The 18758-nt window shown below is 38.5% G+C and overlaps 1 protein-coding gene across 1 annotated transcript; it reads right to left on the reverse strand.

Moving 5' to 3' along the window:
- Window positions 1–5502: 5502 nt before the first annotated feature.
- LOC128371646 (voltage-gated potassium channel subunit beta-3-like) lies at window positions 5503–18758 on the reverse strand. Its single transcript, XM_053332011.1, has 14 exons — window positions 18487–18758; window positions 10116–10159; window positions 9984–10021; window positions 9628–9707; window positions 9328–9372; window positions 8662–8706; window positions 8517–8560; window positions 7230–7316; window positions 6938–7023; window positions 6719–6839; window positions 6518–6612; window positions 6241–6361; window positions 5694–5782; window positions 5503–5592 (listed from the first exon to the last, which is right to left on the reverse strand). The coding sequence occupies exons 1-14, from the start codon at window positions 18756–18758 to the stop codon at window positions 5503–5505; spliced, it is 1257 nt and encodes a 418-aa protein (XP_053187986.1).

Genomic DNA, 18758 nt, shown 5'->3' on the forward strand with positions numbered 1-18758 from the left:
TGGTTATATTATTTATTTTCCAGCACAACAATAATTTTGTGAGCAGACTTTGTTTCCCCTGAAGTACAGTATTATGATCAGGTTTTGATTGGCTGGCTGATGGGTTTTAACTGAAAGCATGTGACAGCAGATGAAGACATACTATTTATAAAGCCACTAGGAATTTACACACACAAAACCTTGTGCTGAGTGATTTTGACGTCCCTCTTTGCCTAATGTTGTGAGGCAAATTGCCTCCAGGTGGCTCAACACTAGTTTCATTGTGTTTTTGTTGACTGTTGTGGAAAGTGACAAAACCTGCATGAAACATGTATTTTAGTAGAAAATAAAAGTAACCTGTAATCACCCGGCTCTCATTTTCTTTGTAGTCTTTTTTTATTGGGTTACAGCTGAATGTTGAATTTAAGAGGACAAGTAAAACAATAATTGTCTGTCAAATGGGGATAAAAGACTAGATAAGGCACGGGTGTAGTTTTAAAAGCAGCTATGAAAAACATCATCAGCTGTAGGGAGTGTTTCAGTCCCTCAGCAGCCTAAGAGGCTTAGGGCAGCAGCATGCTAAAATGATGTGAAGGACTTTTGTTGTAAAGTGATCTGTGGGGAGCTGAATGTGATTCAGCAGATGTGCAGCCAGCAGGGATGAATTAAGGACACTGTTAAAGGAGTGACAGTTTTTTGTTAAACTTCAATGAAATGAAAACTAAATAAACTCTGGTATGACTCTTATGCCATCTGTGAGTATCTAAACGGATAGAAATATTACAATGAAATATAGTTGCAAAGTACAGATCATGGGATGTTACTGGTAAGAATACACCAAGCAGGGCCACTGCAACAATGCTGCATCCTCAAGTTCAAACAATAAGGCAGACACTATTCTAAATCATGTACTTTCAATAAATCCCATGAAAAGACCTAAACTAATCATGGGTTTATCCACATCTGATATTTTCTGAATTCTCTACATCTCCTACTGAGGACATTGATCTCTCAAAATAATTTTTTTTCTAAAGCAAAGTAATTTTCTAAGACAGCTGAGCACTGTACGTTACTCAAACATAAGTAAATAGTTCATTTGTTAAGGACTTTTTTCAGATGAGGATTAATACATATTTGGTGCTGTAGTGAATATTTACTGGAGCAGGATGCTGTTTGACTCAAAGTAAAAACAACATTTGTGTTCTTGGGAAAGAAGGAACATGTTAGTGCAACAGTGTGGCCCCATAGTAGTGCAACAGTGTGGCCCCATAGTAGTGCAACAGTGTGGTCCCATAGTTTTTGAACAACAGTGATGGTTTCTGTAACAGATGAGTAGGTCATATCAGGATTTGTCTACACAGGCAATGTTTGCTAGTAGGGTCAATTCACTGGTTCGTTGATATTGGTCTTTTGATTGGATTTATTTTACAATAAGAAAAATATAGAACAACACCAGCCATATCCTTTAAGTCCACTTAAAAAGGAGAAGTGAAGAAACACAGGAACAAAAACCACACAAGATAAAACCATAAAGTGGCACCTTCTTTGGAAACAGATTGACTTAAAAATGAATCAGACAATGAATGAAGACATTTCTGACCTGCACATTTTAATTATGCCCTGTGACCCCAGGTATACAGAAGCAGGATACTTGGGACTTCAGTAGTAGGCCTGATCAGGAACAGAATCACAAAAGCAACAACTGAGCAAGTTACTGAGTGTACATTATAAGATATGAAGGCTTGTAAATCTCAAATGTGTTTATGTACCGACTCTGTTGCTGTTTTTCATCACCTTGTCCAACCTTCGTCTTCACAGAGAGGATGAATCATGTGGTGAATCACCTGTTTTTTTCTCTCTCTCTCTACAGTGTTTGTGGTGAGACATCAACATTTTTTCAATGCATATGATCATCTTTATCAGAGGGTGGCTTGCTGTAACACGTTCTCACATATGTTTCGTCTATCACTCCGATGACACTCAGGGAGTCTGCAAAGAGGCAGGCTAGCAGTGTTAGTACGACAGATGTTTGTGCTAAGGATGTGTGGTGTCCCAGCAGGAATGACTCTTTTAACAGCACAGGTCATTGTTCTTGTTCCATCCATTTAAACAACCCTGAGGCCCAAAGGTAAAGAGATGACAGACATTAGGGAGGATTTCAGGATGATAGAAGTTCTTTTTTATAATTTTTTTAAGCAGAAAAGAAATGGCAGCTCAAACTTATTTGCAAATCGAAGTTTTAAGTGTTTTTTCATCCACCTTAAGCGTTAGGTTCTCATTGTAAAGCACCCATATTGTTAAAATGATCAAATAATCATTTAGAAGAACTAATTCTTACACCATAATTACCCAAAGCCATTAGAAATATTAACTAAGTTTGAATCTATGCACATATAACAAGAGAATCTGACAGACCAAAGCTGTTTGTTACAAATGATATATGAGAAAACTAAAGGATTGATCTTAGTATGAAAAACTAGGGAATAGAAGGAAGAGCTTATTCTGCATGAGCACAGACAGTTCTGAGTATAAGATTTCCTTCTTCATCTCTGAAAAACTTGTATGGTATCTGTTACTGCAGAAGTAACACAAAGACACAAATTGGAGCTTCACTTGATGCAGAAATTGAGCAACCAAACCTCATGAGGGTTAAAGGTTTTAATTTAAATGTTTCTGCAGAAGAAATATGTTTGATATGCTCTGGAGGCAAACGTGTGGGCGTTATCTACTGGTGTCTATGTTTGTTGGCTTATGGCTCGGTTATGAACACTGACTAGTTGTAAATGCATGTCTGCCAAGTAATAAAACAATATTGCTGTAGTTCAAAGAGCAGCTGCTGCTTGTTTTACTGTCTATCTGTATAAAATGCTGGATGAACAAAGAGTTTTGTGTGCATAAAGCTATTTGTTAATAGGTAAATGTGTCCATCATGTGGTCATGAAGTGTACATGAAGATGATAAAATTGGGACCACATGGTATATGAGAATGGAAATTGAGATTATACTCCAAGAGCCCACATATTGCCCACGTCAGAATATTTTTTGGGAAAAGCTGTTCATATGCAGCTCATAAATTAATTTCCTGTACATATACACAAATAAACAGTTTATTCCAAATGTGAACATGGAGGGTTAACTTATGTTGTCCTGAAGAACCTGCTAAAGCAGTATTGTGTAAATACACATCAATACAACAGTTATGATTAGCCTATTCCAGCTACTATGTCCAGGTTATGAGTAGTAAAACAAAATCCGCCATCTGCCAGATGAGCACATTTTGACTTTGCAGATGAACAGTTACCAGGATGGTGTGTATGCATGAAGTGTCTTTGCCTGAATCCCAATTTAAATGTTTGCACGACAGCTCTGCAGATTTTTTTTTTTTTTTTTTTACAAAACACAAAAAGAAACTACCTTTAAAACATGTTCTGTGCTTTTTCCTTTAGGTAACATAGATTGAGCAACAGACATGTTACATTCAGTATGAGTTGTCTCTTCTCTCTTTTGGTTTCTCTTTGTTGCAAGACAGTAAAATAGAAGTTATGCAGGCAAAGTTACATTTTCATGGTTTGATTGAAGTTTCTATGTACACTGGAAGCTACACTCAGTTGGACTGTACATCGTCACAGAGTCACAGAGGGGAACGGCGTTTCAGTTGCTCCTTTAGGAGTTCTTTCATCAATCATAAATGTAACCTTTATCTCATTATCTCACTGCCAGACAGTTAAGCCTATTTACAATGTAACTGTGCCAACTAAAACGGTTTCATTTATCAAAATACTCCCCGCCCTGGAGAGTGGTGGTATTTTCATGGGAAATCACAAAAGGAACAAATCCCCCTCATATTACACATAAATTGAAATCAATGCAAAACTAAAGGGAAAAGACATGAAATGCACAGTATAAAATGAGTTGTGCATGTGCAAGAATCAAGGGAACAAGAGAAAGAGAGAAAGAGAGAGAGAGAGAGAGAGAGAGAGAGAGAGAGAGAGAGAGAGAGAGAGAGAGGACTCCCAGAGAAATGAGCTGGGAAGGTATATTTTTACGCTTCCACCAAAAAAAGAAAAGAAAACAAGTTACATTTGCTAAATCTTACCCCCAAGTGACCTGTGGCAAGAGTTATATCATTTTCGATCAACTCAATAATTGTTAATGTCCTATCATTCGAAAACTACTTGTTCACCACAGTGTGTCCAAATCATTGTGTCAGACGCTCAGTGACCTCTCCACATAGTCCAGCTGTCTCAAACCTTTAAGAACCAATGATGCTCTTCACGAGAACGGCATTGTCAAAAGTGACGTCAACATCTTTTGATACAGTTGAGGACAACACAAAGATTATACGTCAGATGGACACCATGTCTGCGGACTGAGTCATTAAAGCAAGAGTGCCCGCCAGCACAGATCCTAGCCAGACCATTTAGAGTAAAAAAATGGCTTACAAGGGCACTGCAAATCTACATAAGCCATAAAAGCCATGCCACATTTACACCCGGTTAGGGTTTTTCTCTCTTAAAGGGACATGCGCACAGTTTTACAAACAGAGGAGGCAAAAAGACTGCTGAGAAAGCAGCAGGGTTGGGAAATTTTCCTGCAAAGTTTTACTATCTGTTCACTCCAATTTAGAATAGCAACAACTGAGACAATGCCATAAAATACTGTAATTCAAAGACAATCCTTCAGCTACTTTTGTTACTTATGATCCATTTGATGGAATTTAAAGCAAGTAATTTGTACCAAAAGTCAATTCAGGATCTGTAAAATTGTCATCTTTCTTTAAATCATATTTCTAAGTAATAAACCAATGTGCCTGTTCTTAAAAAGCATGTGATCTGAGCTTTTTTCTTTAAAGTAATACCAGATTGGATTAAGTTTTTCCTCTTTTTAACAGTCAGATCACTGTAACGACACTACAAGTAATCCATTGTTCCCAACCCTGTAAAGCAGTGAGCGTGGCAGACCAGTCACATGCACACTATGGGAAATGTTAGTCTAGACACTAACCTTTGGCTCTCTGGCTGCTGGGTACTAAACATCATACAGAATAACAGCTAGCTGCAAGGGGAGGAGACTCAGATGTCCAATGAAAATACTGTTCACGCATTAAAGTTGCATTTGAGCACAGAGGTGGTTTTTTTTCACTTTTGATTAACAAGAGTCAAATCTGCTTTGACAACAGTTAAATATTTTTCAGCCTCTCTTGGTCTCTATACATTGTGGAGAGAGACCTGCCGCTCTGACCTTTAACCTCTGTAGAAATTATTAGTCTGTGAACAATCAGTAGTGAACATTATATGACCTGTTTTTGTTTTCTTTTTTTTAACAATTGAGAGATTTTCTTCTTTTTTTTCATACATGATACAATGTACTGCGCAAAATGGATATGCGCACATACTGGAAGCATAATGTTGCTGAGAACATGCAAGTTGTTGAGTATACAGCAGAGCAAAAAGCAATGTTTCCCAATGTCTGTCTTTTTCATCTCTCTTCTTGAAACATCATCTGTCACTCAGATTTGCATCTTCAAGCACGGGACTCTTTCTTCGAGTGTGGCTTATTTCCCAGCAGGGCATCAATCTCAATGATGGCTTGAGGGGTCATTTGGGACAAAATCTGCAAGAAAGAAGGAAAGCAAACAATTAGTTTGAACGACTTGTGGCTCAGTATGTCAGTCAAAATGATAGATGTGGGGGAAAGAAAGAAAACATATCTACCCGGAGGGCACCCAGGTTCTCAAGTAGCTGGTCTGTATTAGAAACACCCAGAAGTACTGAGCTGACTCCCTCACTGCGCAGACACCAGGCTATAAAATAAAGAAAGAGAGAAAACACATACAACTCTGATATCAGTGATAGGAATCAGGCAATATGCTACTTGGTGTTTTTTCAATTCAAGTCCTATGTCCAAATTAAACATATTGGCTAAAAATATTTGAGCAGGAGTTAAGATAGATGCCTATCATGACAGTGATCCCAAAGCAGCACACTTTGTCATAAACAAGCAAGGATACATCATGGGAAAAAACATGGGAAAAAACATGCCTTCTAGACAATACTATTGATAAAACACAAAGATGGAAAAAGTGACGTAAATTAACTAACAAGGTCATTGATCAGGACTAAAGTTCCAACAGGCAGATAGACGCATAGGAAACCTGAAATCATGTAAAGCAGAGGATATTAAATCGGGGTCTGCTGCCTAATTTTCTGTGTACATTATCAAACAAAAAGTGTTCTGTACAGTCATGTGGTTAGGTCGTACCTATGGCTAACTGTGCAGCAGTGCAGCCCAGTCTGTCAGCCAGTAGATGGAGCTCCTTGATTTTAGCGAGCTGCCTGCGGCCCTCCTCGCAGTTCACTCGCTCCTTCAGCCACTGGTATCCCTTTTTTACCAAGAGAAAGATGAAGAAAAGCATTGATACAATTACTTATTTTACTGATTTCACACTCCAATAGCCAGCTGATCAGGTGGAGAATTACACTGAGGCTGATTTGCAGTGAGAAAAATCCCAGAGGAGGGCCAGTCAAATCAAACTGACCTTCATTGCTGCTCTGGAGCACTCTGGTACACCATCGCTGTACTTCCCTGTGATTAATCCGCAAGCAAGTGGAGACCAGGTCATTGCTCCAACGCCTGAGAGAGCATAAATGGAGGATTGTCATTCAGTATTTAATGGAATAAAGTTGATTAAATGAACTTAAATAAGATATATAGAGCTGTGAGACTGTGGTAGTCTGACCTATCTTGTGGTAGAGCTCAGGAAGCTGCACCTCAACTTTGTCCCTCTGGAAATAGTGATACTCTGCCTGCTCACACACAGGTGGTATCAGGTTGAACTGGCGTGCCACTGAGTATGCCTCCTAGTGTCAAAGAGCAAAAAAACAGCATGGTTAACAAAAGTTAGACAGTATTAAATTTGTCAAGCGTGAGCATTTCTGAATAGGAGATCAGCATTCACCATGATTTCCATGGCACTCCAGCGTGAGGTTCCCCAGTACATGGCCATGCCCTGGTTTATTACAAATGTCATGGCCCGTACAATCTCTGCAAATCACAGCATGTAACATATTTAAACTATACAATGTTGATCATTAAAAGGCATTTGTTTTGCAGCTTTTTCATGCATGCATAAACATATGCACATATGTTTTACATTATCCACGCTTGACCATATCAATGATTAGTACAGTACATGATCTGTGACATGCGTGAGGATATCAGGAGAATCATTTCAAACATTAGTCACTGACCTTCCATCGGACTGTTGACGTCGTTTCTGTTGGCAAAAACAATGTCCACATAATCTAGCTGAAGTCTTGATAAGGATCCTCTTAAACCTGTTATCAACAATGGCCAATTATTAGACATCACCATCATCAACAATTTATTCATTCAAGAGTCAACACCATGTTAGCGGCTCTGTGAGGCTGTACTGTACGTCAACACAGCTAATTAAGTACAGCTGAAGTTGATAGGAATGTTATTAGTTTTGGAGGAATTTGAAGATGAAATAAAAAGGTCAAATTTCATAGCAGTCCTTCTAGCATTTGTTGAGGTTTTTCACTCAAAATCATGTCAACCACAGTAGAGGTCAAAGTCAAGAACGAAGTGAACTATGAAGTCCAAATATGAACACTGTCCATGCATGCCGAGAGATGCAAGTAGTTTAGTCCTTACACAATAGCCTCAAATCAAAAGCCTCATGTCAATGTTGGTCAAACAGCACATTCAGCTCCTTGTTAAATGGTCACCCTGAGGCCATGCCACTTATAAACAAACAAAGTAGACGAGCATACAAGGCCAAGAGCCTCTTAGCTTTCTTTAGGGTCAGATTTGGGAAAGCAAGCTGCTTAAGTGGCTGGAAAAACATTAGCCCTGAGATCAAATTTGCACTGAACATCTTGCGGACATCCATTGAAACATTCATTTTCATCCTGTATTTCCATTTTCATCCTCATCTTCGAATAAAATCTCATCTCTACCAGAAAATAGTGTCACAGCCATAAACTACTGCGGAGGAGTATGCTTGAGCTTTCTTTAGCCGTTACGAAACATAGCAATTTATTTGATTTTAAGGAACATTGATGTGTTAAATGTGACACAGAACACAGAGTTTTTTTAACTGAGCGAGGCACACAGCACTCAGACTCCAAGATTAAGTCATCAAATGATTCATCACAACTAACAGCCTGTTTAGAGTTTGAACTAATGCACTCAGAGAAACATTTCATACACAGCACAAGAACCCCAAAATCCAATATAATATAGATTTATTAGATTAGATTTATATTTCCTACAGTTCATTTGACCTGTTTTCTATAGACCAGAATCATTTTTTCTCTAAACACACACTCTCAGTGACTGTTAATATCAATTTAGTAATAAACCTCAACTCTGAAATAATCCCTTTCTTGATTTTAACCCAGTGTTTCACTTTCTGATTTAACCTGTAGGATTACATGCATTTAGACAAGAAGCATCTTAAATCATCTTATTGTTGGTTATGATTCTTTACAAATGAATTCCTGGTACTCTACCTTCAATAATGTGCTTTCTGGAGAGTCCTCTCTCTGTCTCTGCTCTGTAAAGTAATGAAAATACACATTATTGCTATGCTTTGGACAGGGAAACAAAGACTTCAAAGGAAAAGGCTGAGCACATAGTCTTTTATGATTTACTTACTGGCCTCCCCAATAGATCTTTGTTGTAATTACAAAACTTGAACGCCTGGCAAGAAAAAAACGAGTGTTAGGAGCACAGTCTTATTAGAGAATCAGTTTATAGTATATAGAGTTTTTTAAATTTCTAATTTCTACATGTAATACTTAACACAATGCTTTTTTCTTGGATTATGTTATGTATATTTTCTCTGTTTTTCATCATCCTTGCTTATAATCAGTGGTACACATTAAAATATATGTGGACCAGTATTGTATTTCTTTAAAGATCCACACATTTTATTGTATTTACACATATACCAAAAGACAGAAAACACTGTCTCAATTTAAAGTTTGACTTTATGAACTGACATTTCCCCAGATTAAAAATATCCAGACAAATTCCCACACCAATGTGTATTTTGCAGGGGTGCAAGTCAGCTATCAAGCTTATAAACTGGGAGTATTTTCACAAGGTTGCATTTTTGTCCTTTTATAGTCTTTCAGAGACTAAAGCTCTACACTTGTTTTGAAATAAGAATTCCCCTTGAGATAATTTAATGGTGCGCCTGTTCCAACAATAATAAAAACGTGGAAATGCAGCACTTTCAAAAAAGATATTCCTGATATAACAGAGTTAGAGAGTTTTTCATATGCATGTGAGTCAGTTTGGATAAATGAGTAATATCACCTCCATCCTTTCTTCTTTATAATGTTCCCTAGAGTGATTTCCGCTCTGTGGAGAAGCACATGATTAATTGTGATAGGTCGATGCTAACTTCACATCAGTGCACAGCAATATTAAATCATGCAGTAAATCAACAAACACGTCATATGTTAAAAACACCTGAAAACAGGCAGAAGAATTAGTTGTTCATGCAGCTCAACAGTATGTTTTATCAGAGGAGTTGAAGCAGAGATTTTGATTTAAAAAAGGAATGAAGAAAAAGTCAAAGTTATATTTGGTGCTTGGAGTGAAGTGAAGTCTGACCTTCCAGAGGCATACACCTCCGCCGTGTCAAACAGGTTCACTCCTGCCTCATAAGCTATGGTCATCAGGTTCTCAGCCATCTGGGGGAGCACAAAAATTGAGATTGACACAATGGACAGATTCCAATTACTCAGAGGTCATTTGTGAAGGACTCTATGCAGGGAGGATTATACAGTGTAGATACAGACAACATCTCACCAAGCCAGTACAGTTTCAAGGCAACAGGTCTGAAGGATTTTATAAAAAGAACTAAAAACACTGAGATTTGTGCCCACAGTACCATCGTTTTCCACAAAAGCGTAAAGGTGCTCAGGAGTTCACTTTTCACACAAACTGAAAGATGACAGAGCTCTCACCTCATCAGGGATCTGTGATCCAAAAGTCACCCAGGTGCCTGAACGAGAGGAGAGACAGAGGTGTTTGGTTGTTTTTTTTGAGGGGTTGAAAATGAATGAGATGAATCTTTTCCTGCCTTCAAACTTACTCACCTAACCCGAGGCAGGATACACGTAGGCCTGACTTCCCGAGGTTCCTGTGAATAAAGACAGAAAAAATGAACTGTGGAAAAAGACTACATGACATTTATATACATACATACAAATAAAATATATATACATACATTTTTGTATTTTTATTTATTTATATATGTGTATATATATCCATAGATATGGATATAGATATAACTATGCACTGTGTCTTAAAAGATGGTTATATGTTTTGTATGTAAAATTTGCCTATATACATATGCTTATATAGAGAGAGATATATATACGTATACATATACATATATATGCAGATTTTGCATACAAAACATATAACCAGCTTTTAAGATTTGGTGCATAGTTATATATTATACTACCCAACAGCTTATGATGATAAAATTGCTCCATCCATGCAGCAGCACAAATTGTCTAATAACACAATATATAAATATAAATATAAATATAGTATCTAACTCTACTCAACTTGAATACATTTTCCAGTTAAAATCGTACTTAGTTTTGAAGTATTTTTACATTGTGGTAGTTCAGTTAGTTTAGATAGTTTGGTTTGGTTTTATTGTGTCATAAAACAATAAACACACTAATAAACAAAAACATAAAACACAGACTCAATCTTGGATGAACTGAAAATGGACATGACAGACAAAAATTTAAATGAATTACAATAAAAGAAATAGTCTGTAACTCAAATGGATGCATGAGACAGGACACTAAATGTTAATATAACCTATTACCACAGTGTTCCTGGATCTGCTTCCACCACCGCTGCGACTTAGTGGAAGTCTTTTTCTGCCTGTGGTTAAATGACTGCCTGCGTCTAATTAATTCTGAACAATTGACCTTTTATCCTTCATATGTTAACAGTTCACTGTATTACACTGGGTCAGTGAAATAGCTGGAGGCAACAGAGCTCAGCACGGATAGAGTCCGAGCGAAAAAGCTCAGGTCTGCACAGTAAATAGCCCAAAATCAAAATGTTCCATAAGCTACAGAGGAGTCCATTACCCAACATGCCACATCTGATTATCCAGACAGCTGAATTTTGAAGGGCAAGCTGTGAGAAGCAGAAAGCTGCATTTTTGACCATAGGGGCATGTACAGCTGAAAACGATGTGGGCTTCATGCTCACTCTCCTCCTCCATGCATGCTCTCCTCCATTCTAATTAGCCGGGGAGCCAGCTGGAGAGGCAGCAGAACTGCAGTGCAACTAGCTCGTCTTTTCATCTCCAGCGCCTCTCCCCTCTCTGCCTGTCTGCCCGCCTGCATCTGCCACAAATAACCAAATGCAGAAAGACAGACTGTCAGAGCATTTACACTCAGCCCAATGAGTCCTGCTTTTATTTTCTCTGGTCTATTTTTAATGCCTGACCCAAAGCTATTTTTAGATTCCTGCATATGTAAGCATTTGAGTCCCGCTGTGTGTGGGTTTGCTGTGTGTGTGTTGGGGGGGGGGGGGGTGTCAGTGTTCATGTAGGTGCTGCATGTGGGTGTGAAACGCATTGTTTGTGTCATTACTTTCAACTCTGTCAAAATAGCACACAGGTGGAGGGCTGCGTGTACTATAAAGAGGGAAAAAGGTGTTAGTGCGGTTTGATGCAGTTGATTCCTCGTATGGTAATCTGGCTCTCAACCACCGTTTGAAAACCAATGACAGCCCTGCCTGCTCTGAGACAATCACACACTGACAGTCACTTTGAACACTGAGAGGAAATATAAATGAGGCACATGGGAGAAAACACACTTCAGACACTTTTTCTGGAAGCTGTTTTTCCAAATAAGTTATTTAAATGTTTTTTCATTTGTTTTGTTGTGTTGTTTTGTGACATCCATCAAATTATGCCCCTTTACCCTACATTCAGTTAAAGGAAGTGAACGAAAAATCTTTGTCTAACCATATTTGACAAGGTTGTACTGATAACACCATCCTAAAAATATTACTAGCTAGTTCATACAGCTGTACTCAGATTCATATTTGTAACAAAGTGTTTGAAATTCATAAAAAATAGCAGCATTTAAGTCTCAGTGTCACCTGGCAGACCTGCACGCTGAGTGCATTTAAATTACATGGTTGACATTTCTATCTGTCTCAAAGTGCAAGTGGGATGATAAAATAAGCAGTGTGGCTTTTTTTTTATCATCTACATTTTCTTAACTTTTAGGGAACTTTAGGAAAAAATATTGACATCTTTATCATTATGTATGATAAACCTGCTATTTGAATGAACATCAATGTTTTATCATACGTTCAAGAAGCCTATCCAACTGTATTTAATTACTCAACAGACCACCTTGTTTCCATAGTTTTATTTTCAAATCATACAGTGGTGAAGAAGCAAGTGTGTTTGTATGACAAATGCAAAAATGCCACCACAAAACATGAGTCAACATTAGGAGACTGTCAAGCATTTAGTATCAACCACAACCGCAAGACAAACGCTTCTGTTTCTGTTTCAGCATGCTTATACCCATGATGCTTTTAGAGAATGGGAAAATAAGTGCACACAAAGCTGACAGACTAACATCTACGCTTAACATGTTTAAGTGCATCATGACAAGAGCAAATGAGAAAACCGACACACATTAGTGGGAGAATTTCATGACTGTCATGCCACATGCAGTAAAAATACAGAAAACAATACAATGTTGTTTCTGGGCAATGGAGGATGTCATTGTTTCTCTGTGTGACAACTGGCCGCCCCCTCCCTGCTCTCAACTCCACCGCTCTCTGCAGTGCTGCAGTCTGCTAAATTACTATCAGTGAGTCTGGAGAGACACATGCTTGCTCTTTCCTCTCACTATCTGCTTCATGACAGTCTCTCCCACTCTCTCTCTCTCTCTCTCGCTCTCTCTCACTCTCTCTCTCTCTCTTTCTCTCTCTCTCTCTCTCTCTCTCTCTCTCTCTCACTCTCTCTCTTCCTCACACACGCGCGTATGCATGTACGCAGACATGGCTCGGCCTATATTACGTCTGACGTGGATTTGGTTATGTGAAAACAGATGAGAGCTACACTGTGCACGCATCAGAAGCTGGTCGATGCTTTCACGTGAATATTCATGCTTGATGGGAATTACACTGGAACGCAGGCACAGATCTACATATGGTCACACATGAATGCACTGTGAGCCAGGGCACACAGAAACACAGATGCTTCTCTGTAGCCCTTTATAAGCAGGCCTTTCCTGTGTTTTCTTGTCTGTTCATTTCTCTCACCATAAATCACCTACTCCAAACAACGTGATTATAGGGACTGGGTTGTTCCATACATTATTAATGGTGGAGAGAAAGGAGGCGCTCAGGTGCTCCGTCATAGTGTAGTCAGCATTTTAACCTGTGCTGACATTTACAGTTCGTTCTCACCCAAGACAGAAGGAAGACACCATGTACAGATGGTTAGCTGCAAATGATGGATTTTTTTCCTCCTGCAGTTGTCATAAAACGCCACACACATGCTGAGCAGGCTCTTCTCCAGAGGGAAGCATACCTAGATATTAATAACACTCACGTCAATATGTGTGTGCGTGTGCTTATACATGCATTTTCTGAGCACGTACTGTGGGAATATGGTGGACTTTCTGCTCTCTTTTAATAACGCTGTATGCACAGATTCTGGGTTTTAAAGGTACAGTTCACCGAAAACATAAAGAACATACAGTATTTTCTCACTTACTTCTAGTTGTATTCAGCCATGCACAGATTTCTGCCACAGTACAATTGAGGTGAATTACTTTTTATTGGTGCCCACAGCATTGACAATTATATATTAACTGCTAACACTTTATTAGTGGTCATGACTCTCCTATTAGCTGAAATTGAATGTAATGAAGTGGCACGGCCGAGAGATCACACCAGCTGATATTTAAATTGTGAAACACTTTATAGTTCTGTCAGTTGTTCCAAACTATGCAAAGTTTGATGGATTGCCATAAGAATATATGTAGCACTGCCTGTCCTTGGTAATGCAGTGTAGATGAGATGAAACAATACTAAAATGTCTCTGTAGTTTGAATTTTGACTCGTACCGATGTGTTCAAAAGGAGTTTAATAATGAGATTCAGTGTTTGAAAAGGTCACTGTGCTGTTCTGCCGACCTCTTTTATGTCTGTTGAGTGAGGGATGAAGCTGAATATCAGAATAATATGTCAGTTTCCCCGTCCGCTGCATCATAAAAACAGAGTTTGACAGTTCAGTGAATTTAAAATGATGAAATGCAGTTGCTAAGATGTTTTTGAGGATAAAAGGAATAGGTTTGAATATTTTGTCATCTTATTGCAACTAACTCAAATCATTCAGTGAAACAATACAACCTCTGACATTGGTTTATTTTACAGCTGCGAAAATCATTTTAATTTAAACATATATCTAATACCAGAGTAGACAAATTAAGAGCTGTTATAAATTTAAAATAAGTGTAAAATGTGAAACCTTTATGACTTTTTGAGCCTTTTTCAGGACCTTTTCACACTGCCTTTCATTAGGCTGCTATTTGCTCTTATGTAATGACATGCAATGACTTTGTCTCTGCTGGGGAGACAATATCAGACATTGACCAGGCAGCTTATTCAAAGGACGTGACATTGTTTTTTCTGGTTCTGATTATGATGCTCACAGTTTCAAACAAGCCAAGATTGCTGCTCCATAGTTTGGATAAATCTTGGTTACGAGCCACAAGTGAAGGTAAAGTGTGATGTTTCAACTGAAAAATCAACAAAAATCCAGCGAGAGGAGAGTTTAAGGTCAAGGTTGTAGCAGCGTGCTGTCCTGTTCTCCTCCCTGCTTCCAAAACCACTTGAGCCCAGTAATTATTATCAATCATGATAGCAATGCAGCCAAAGTACTTAATTATCACCTAATTATCATTCATCATTACTCAACAGGACTTTATATTTACGATCAAGTTTTATAAAAAAAAAAACAACTCTGCTTTTTAATAGTTTTATTTTGGAGGCGACTCTAAACCCACATGACTTAAATAAGTATTGAAGACTGAAGCTGTGAGGTCACTGTGCCCGCAGATTGTACAAAAGGTTAAGATTACAACTTGACTGTAAAAAGGGGCTTACTGTGAGAGCAATAAGACTGGCTCAGTGTCTCATGGTTCTAAATGACCACAATATATCTATACAGCTTGACAGGGTTGTTCATCAGCACCAAACGACTCAATCATTACTTCATCAGCTGCTGAGAGTTCAGGCTTTCAAATCCCCGCGTTCAAGTGTTCTCTGTTATAGAATAAAAACTCTCAGCATCAATTAATGTCACCACACTTCAAATGCAAATAAGCCTTGTTCTCCAGCCACACATGAATATTCAGTATTATTATGACAGTATTTTACATTATGGTATATCTGTTGCCTGTGATTTCTATTTTTTATCTGCTCTAACTGCTTCATTTACTCATCTTTTGAAAACGTAACTTCAGGTTAGACATCAATGTGAGCACAGCAAGTCCTAAATGTTTAGTGGTAGAGATTTAGATATTATATTATTATTTAAGAACATCATTACAACTCATGGTCCAACTGGTTCCTGAGCTTTCAGTCATCATCAAAGCCAATAAGTGGACCTTAGGTTCTGTAGACATCACTGGTGTCCAAACCTGTGAAAAATCATTGCAGCTCAGTTTTACAGTGTTACGTTTGTAAGCTTTGTTCAGTCAATCTAAGACCATTGAACTGTTCAAGGAATAGTTTTTGTCTTTTGAGAAATACAATCATCTTTCTTAAAGTCAGATGAGATGATTGATACCACACTCATGTGTACGGTAAATATGAAAAATAGTGGATACTTTAAATTCACAGTACAGGCAAGAAATTGTACAAGCGTGTTTATCAAAATGTCAGACTATTCCTTTAACCATTTGTGGATACTTTAAATTCACAGTACACAACCAAACTGTTACAAAAGTTCAGTTAGTCTCCCTGCAGAGTGTCATTTATGTGTCGTCATCCCTGAACTCCATCCTGTCTCACCTGCTGTCCTTTACACTGTCGTAACGCTCAATTATTACAATTAGTGTTTGACACTAAAATGTTTCACTCTCTTCACTGTGTCATACTGTACAATGTTTTATGTAAAAGGGCTTTCCCACTCACATGAAACTTCAAAATGAAAGTAGCAGTCATGCTCCTTTCCTCACTTGTGCATTAAGACTGTTGCATCCTGCTACCTACCACTGGCATGGTTACCATAGAAACGGTCAATTTACTGAGTGACAGTCACCTCCTCAACTGTCACTCCTCACAGTTACCTCTACAAGTCTCAAAAGACTTTAACATTTATAAAATATCTTAAAATATCCAACAGTCATATAAACACTGTTTTTGTTCATTTGGGTGTAAGCTTATCTAGGTTTGAGATTTGATGATGAAGTACATGCAAGTCAATAACATCAGAAATGTATGTGGTGTAATGATACAACATGTTAAAGATTGAAATTATGTTAAAATGTTGAATTATTAACAATTATTCTTGAAAAGATGAAGTTGTTTTTTAAGAAAGATAAATATCTGTTAATATAGCCACAATATCCCTGACATTAAATGATTTAAACTCTCATTCTATGTTAATGTATTAAAGTTTAATGCACTTTTTTAACCATTATCTTTCCAATACCTTTGTCATAATCTTAAAACCTACACACATGCATGCCCAAACACCTTTTCAACTTTACAAACAATTGAAAGAGAATATTTTAACAACAATTAGTCAGAAATTGCACAACTTAGATCAAAGAAAGAGAGTTGGGACAGGGGATGTCGGCAGGGGCTCATGGGAGTGATAACTGACAGCAGGTGCCATCGTCATTGAACTGCTCGTGAGTGATGGATACTCAGGTTAATGAGATAGCATGGGGGATTAGAAAACATGCGCAAATAGTGGTAACATTAGTTGCCATCTGGAAAAAGCAATACAGATCTCATCTGTATCACTTGTACTTTGGCTCTGTAGTGGTCTCAACACACCAACTAATTCCAACTATATGCAGTGAGTTTTAAGAGCAAATTATTCCTTTTTCCTCCTGACCTCAGTCTGGTTATGACAACTGTGTAAAATGGAGAATGTGCGATCACTGTGTTGCCACAAACAGACACTGCGGTCGGGTGGTGTGGCTTCGAACGGACTGTGTTGCAGAAGGGACTGATAAGCAACAGCAATGCTGGCTGATTGGGAAGTAAGACAGACAAAAACTAAAGGCAATGCCTGGGGTGTTGCCACTGGCAACTGGAGCTGGCCATATGCTGTATAGACTTATTGTGCTGCTGCACTCCTTATTTGTGACACTTTTCCAGAGACGACAGAGCAGCTACAATAATCCAATCCAAGAAGTACATATATGCAATCATTCTCTGGGAAAGGAAACGAGAAAACAGCCTCATTCCCTTTTTAAACATCCTCTTAAATGAAAACTAAATTGACTCAAGAGAATGGCAGCAATTCAATCAACCTGATTAACAGGAAAACAGGTCATTAAAACGCTCCTCCTAGTTATTGAATTTTACAGTCTAAATGAAGGAAACACATATGATATGTGGCATTCTCTGATAGATAATGAATGGTATAATGTTAAGTGTTTTAAATACACATTTATTTTCACTTCTCAGTGAGTGGAATTTGTCCTTGCCAAGCTGAAGCTCTAATCCATCAAGGTGAACTGAAACTGATTTGGTGACAAATAATATAAATAAGAGAAAGGAAAAAAACACACAAATGACATTTTTTCTTGTTGTTGGGCCGTTCTGTTCTGTTTCCTACATCATGACTCAGACCTGGTATGTGCATCAGTGGTTGTCAGCATACTGTCCTGCAACACTATTTTATGGAAATGAAATGCATTTCAAAACCTTCTGGGGTGTATTTAGAAGAGCTGTTATTGGAGACAGGCTTTTCATTCATCTGTGTTGAAGAGCAAAAGGCTCCATAAAATATCAAAGCTTATGGCAAATGCTCCTATATGCATACTGTCTGTTATACTGTGATAACATTATGGCCGTCTGGTATGGATTAAATAAGCGTTTTCACATGCATGTGCGTAAGCGTTTTTAAAGGGTAAATGTCATGTTTTTTTTATAATGTCAAAGCTCTCACTGAGGCGCTTTTCATCTTTGCTAATGGACATGTAGGCAGCCTGCACGATATATGGCAGGCTGTATGTTGGTGACAGTTCAAGCTCACTTTAAATTCACCTCACATCTCGACAAAGAGATTGACAGAAATAGAACTAAAGAAGACTTTATGATGATAGGAGGCTTGATAGTCTAGCACCTGTAAAATAATCTGGAGGTCCATAATCAAAACTCACACCCTCCGCCCCTGAAGCTCCAGCTCCTCCTCTCCTCACCTAGGGCCCATACTCACCTGTACTTCATAGTGGTGTGGCGCCCAATGGCCTCCTTCATGTGGGCATGGCCATGTGGAACCTGACGGGACCCGGACCCTTCCCTGGTCTTGACCGAGTTGCCATTGCTCCCTTGTCCACTACCTCCTCCACCTCCTCCTCCACTACCACCACCTCCACTCCCTGCTCCTCCACTGCTTCCTCCAGGAGGTGGAGCGGTGCGAAGGCCACAGAGCCTGTCTTCACTGCGACTCTTGAGGTTGTGCTCAGTGCAGGCGAAAGACACCTGCAT

The sequence above is a fragment of the Scomber japonicus genome, chromosome 13 (genome assembly GCF_027409825.1).
Source record: "Scomber japonicus isolate fScoJap1 chromosome 13, fScoJap1.pri, whole genome shotgun sequence".
NCBI lineage: Eukaryota > Metazoa > Chordata > Actinopteri > Scombriformes > Scombridae > Scomber > Scomber japonicus.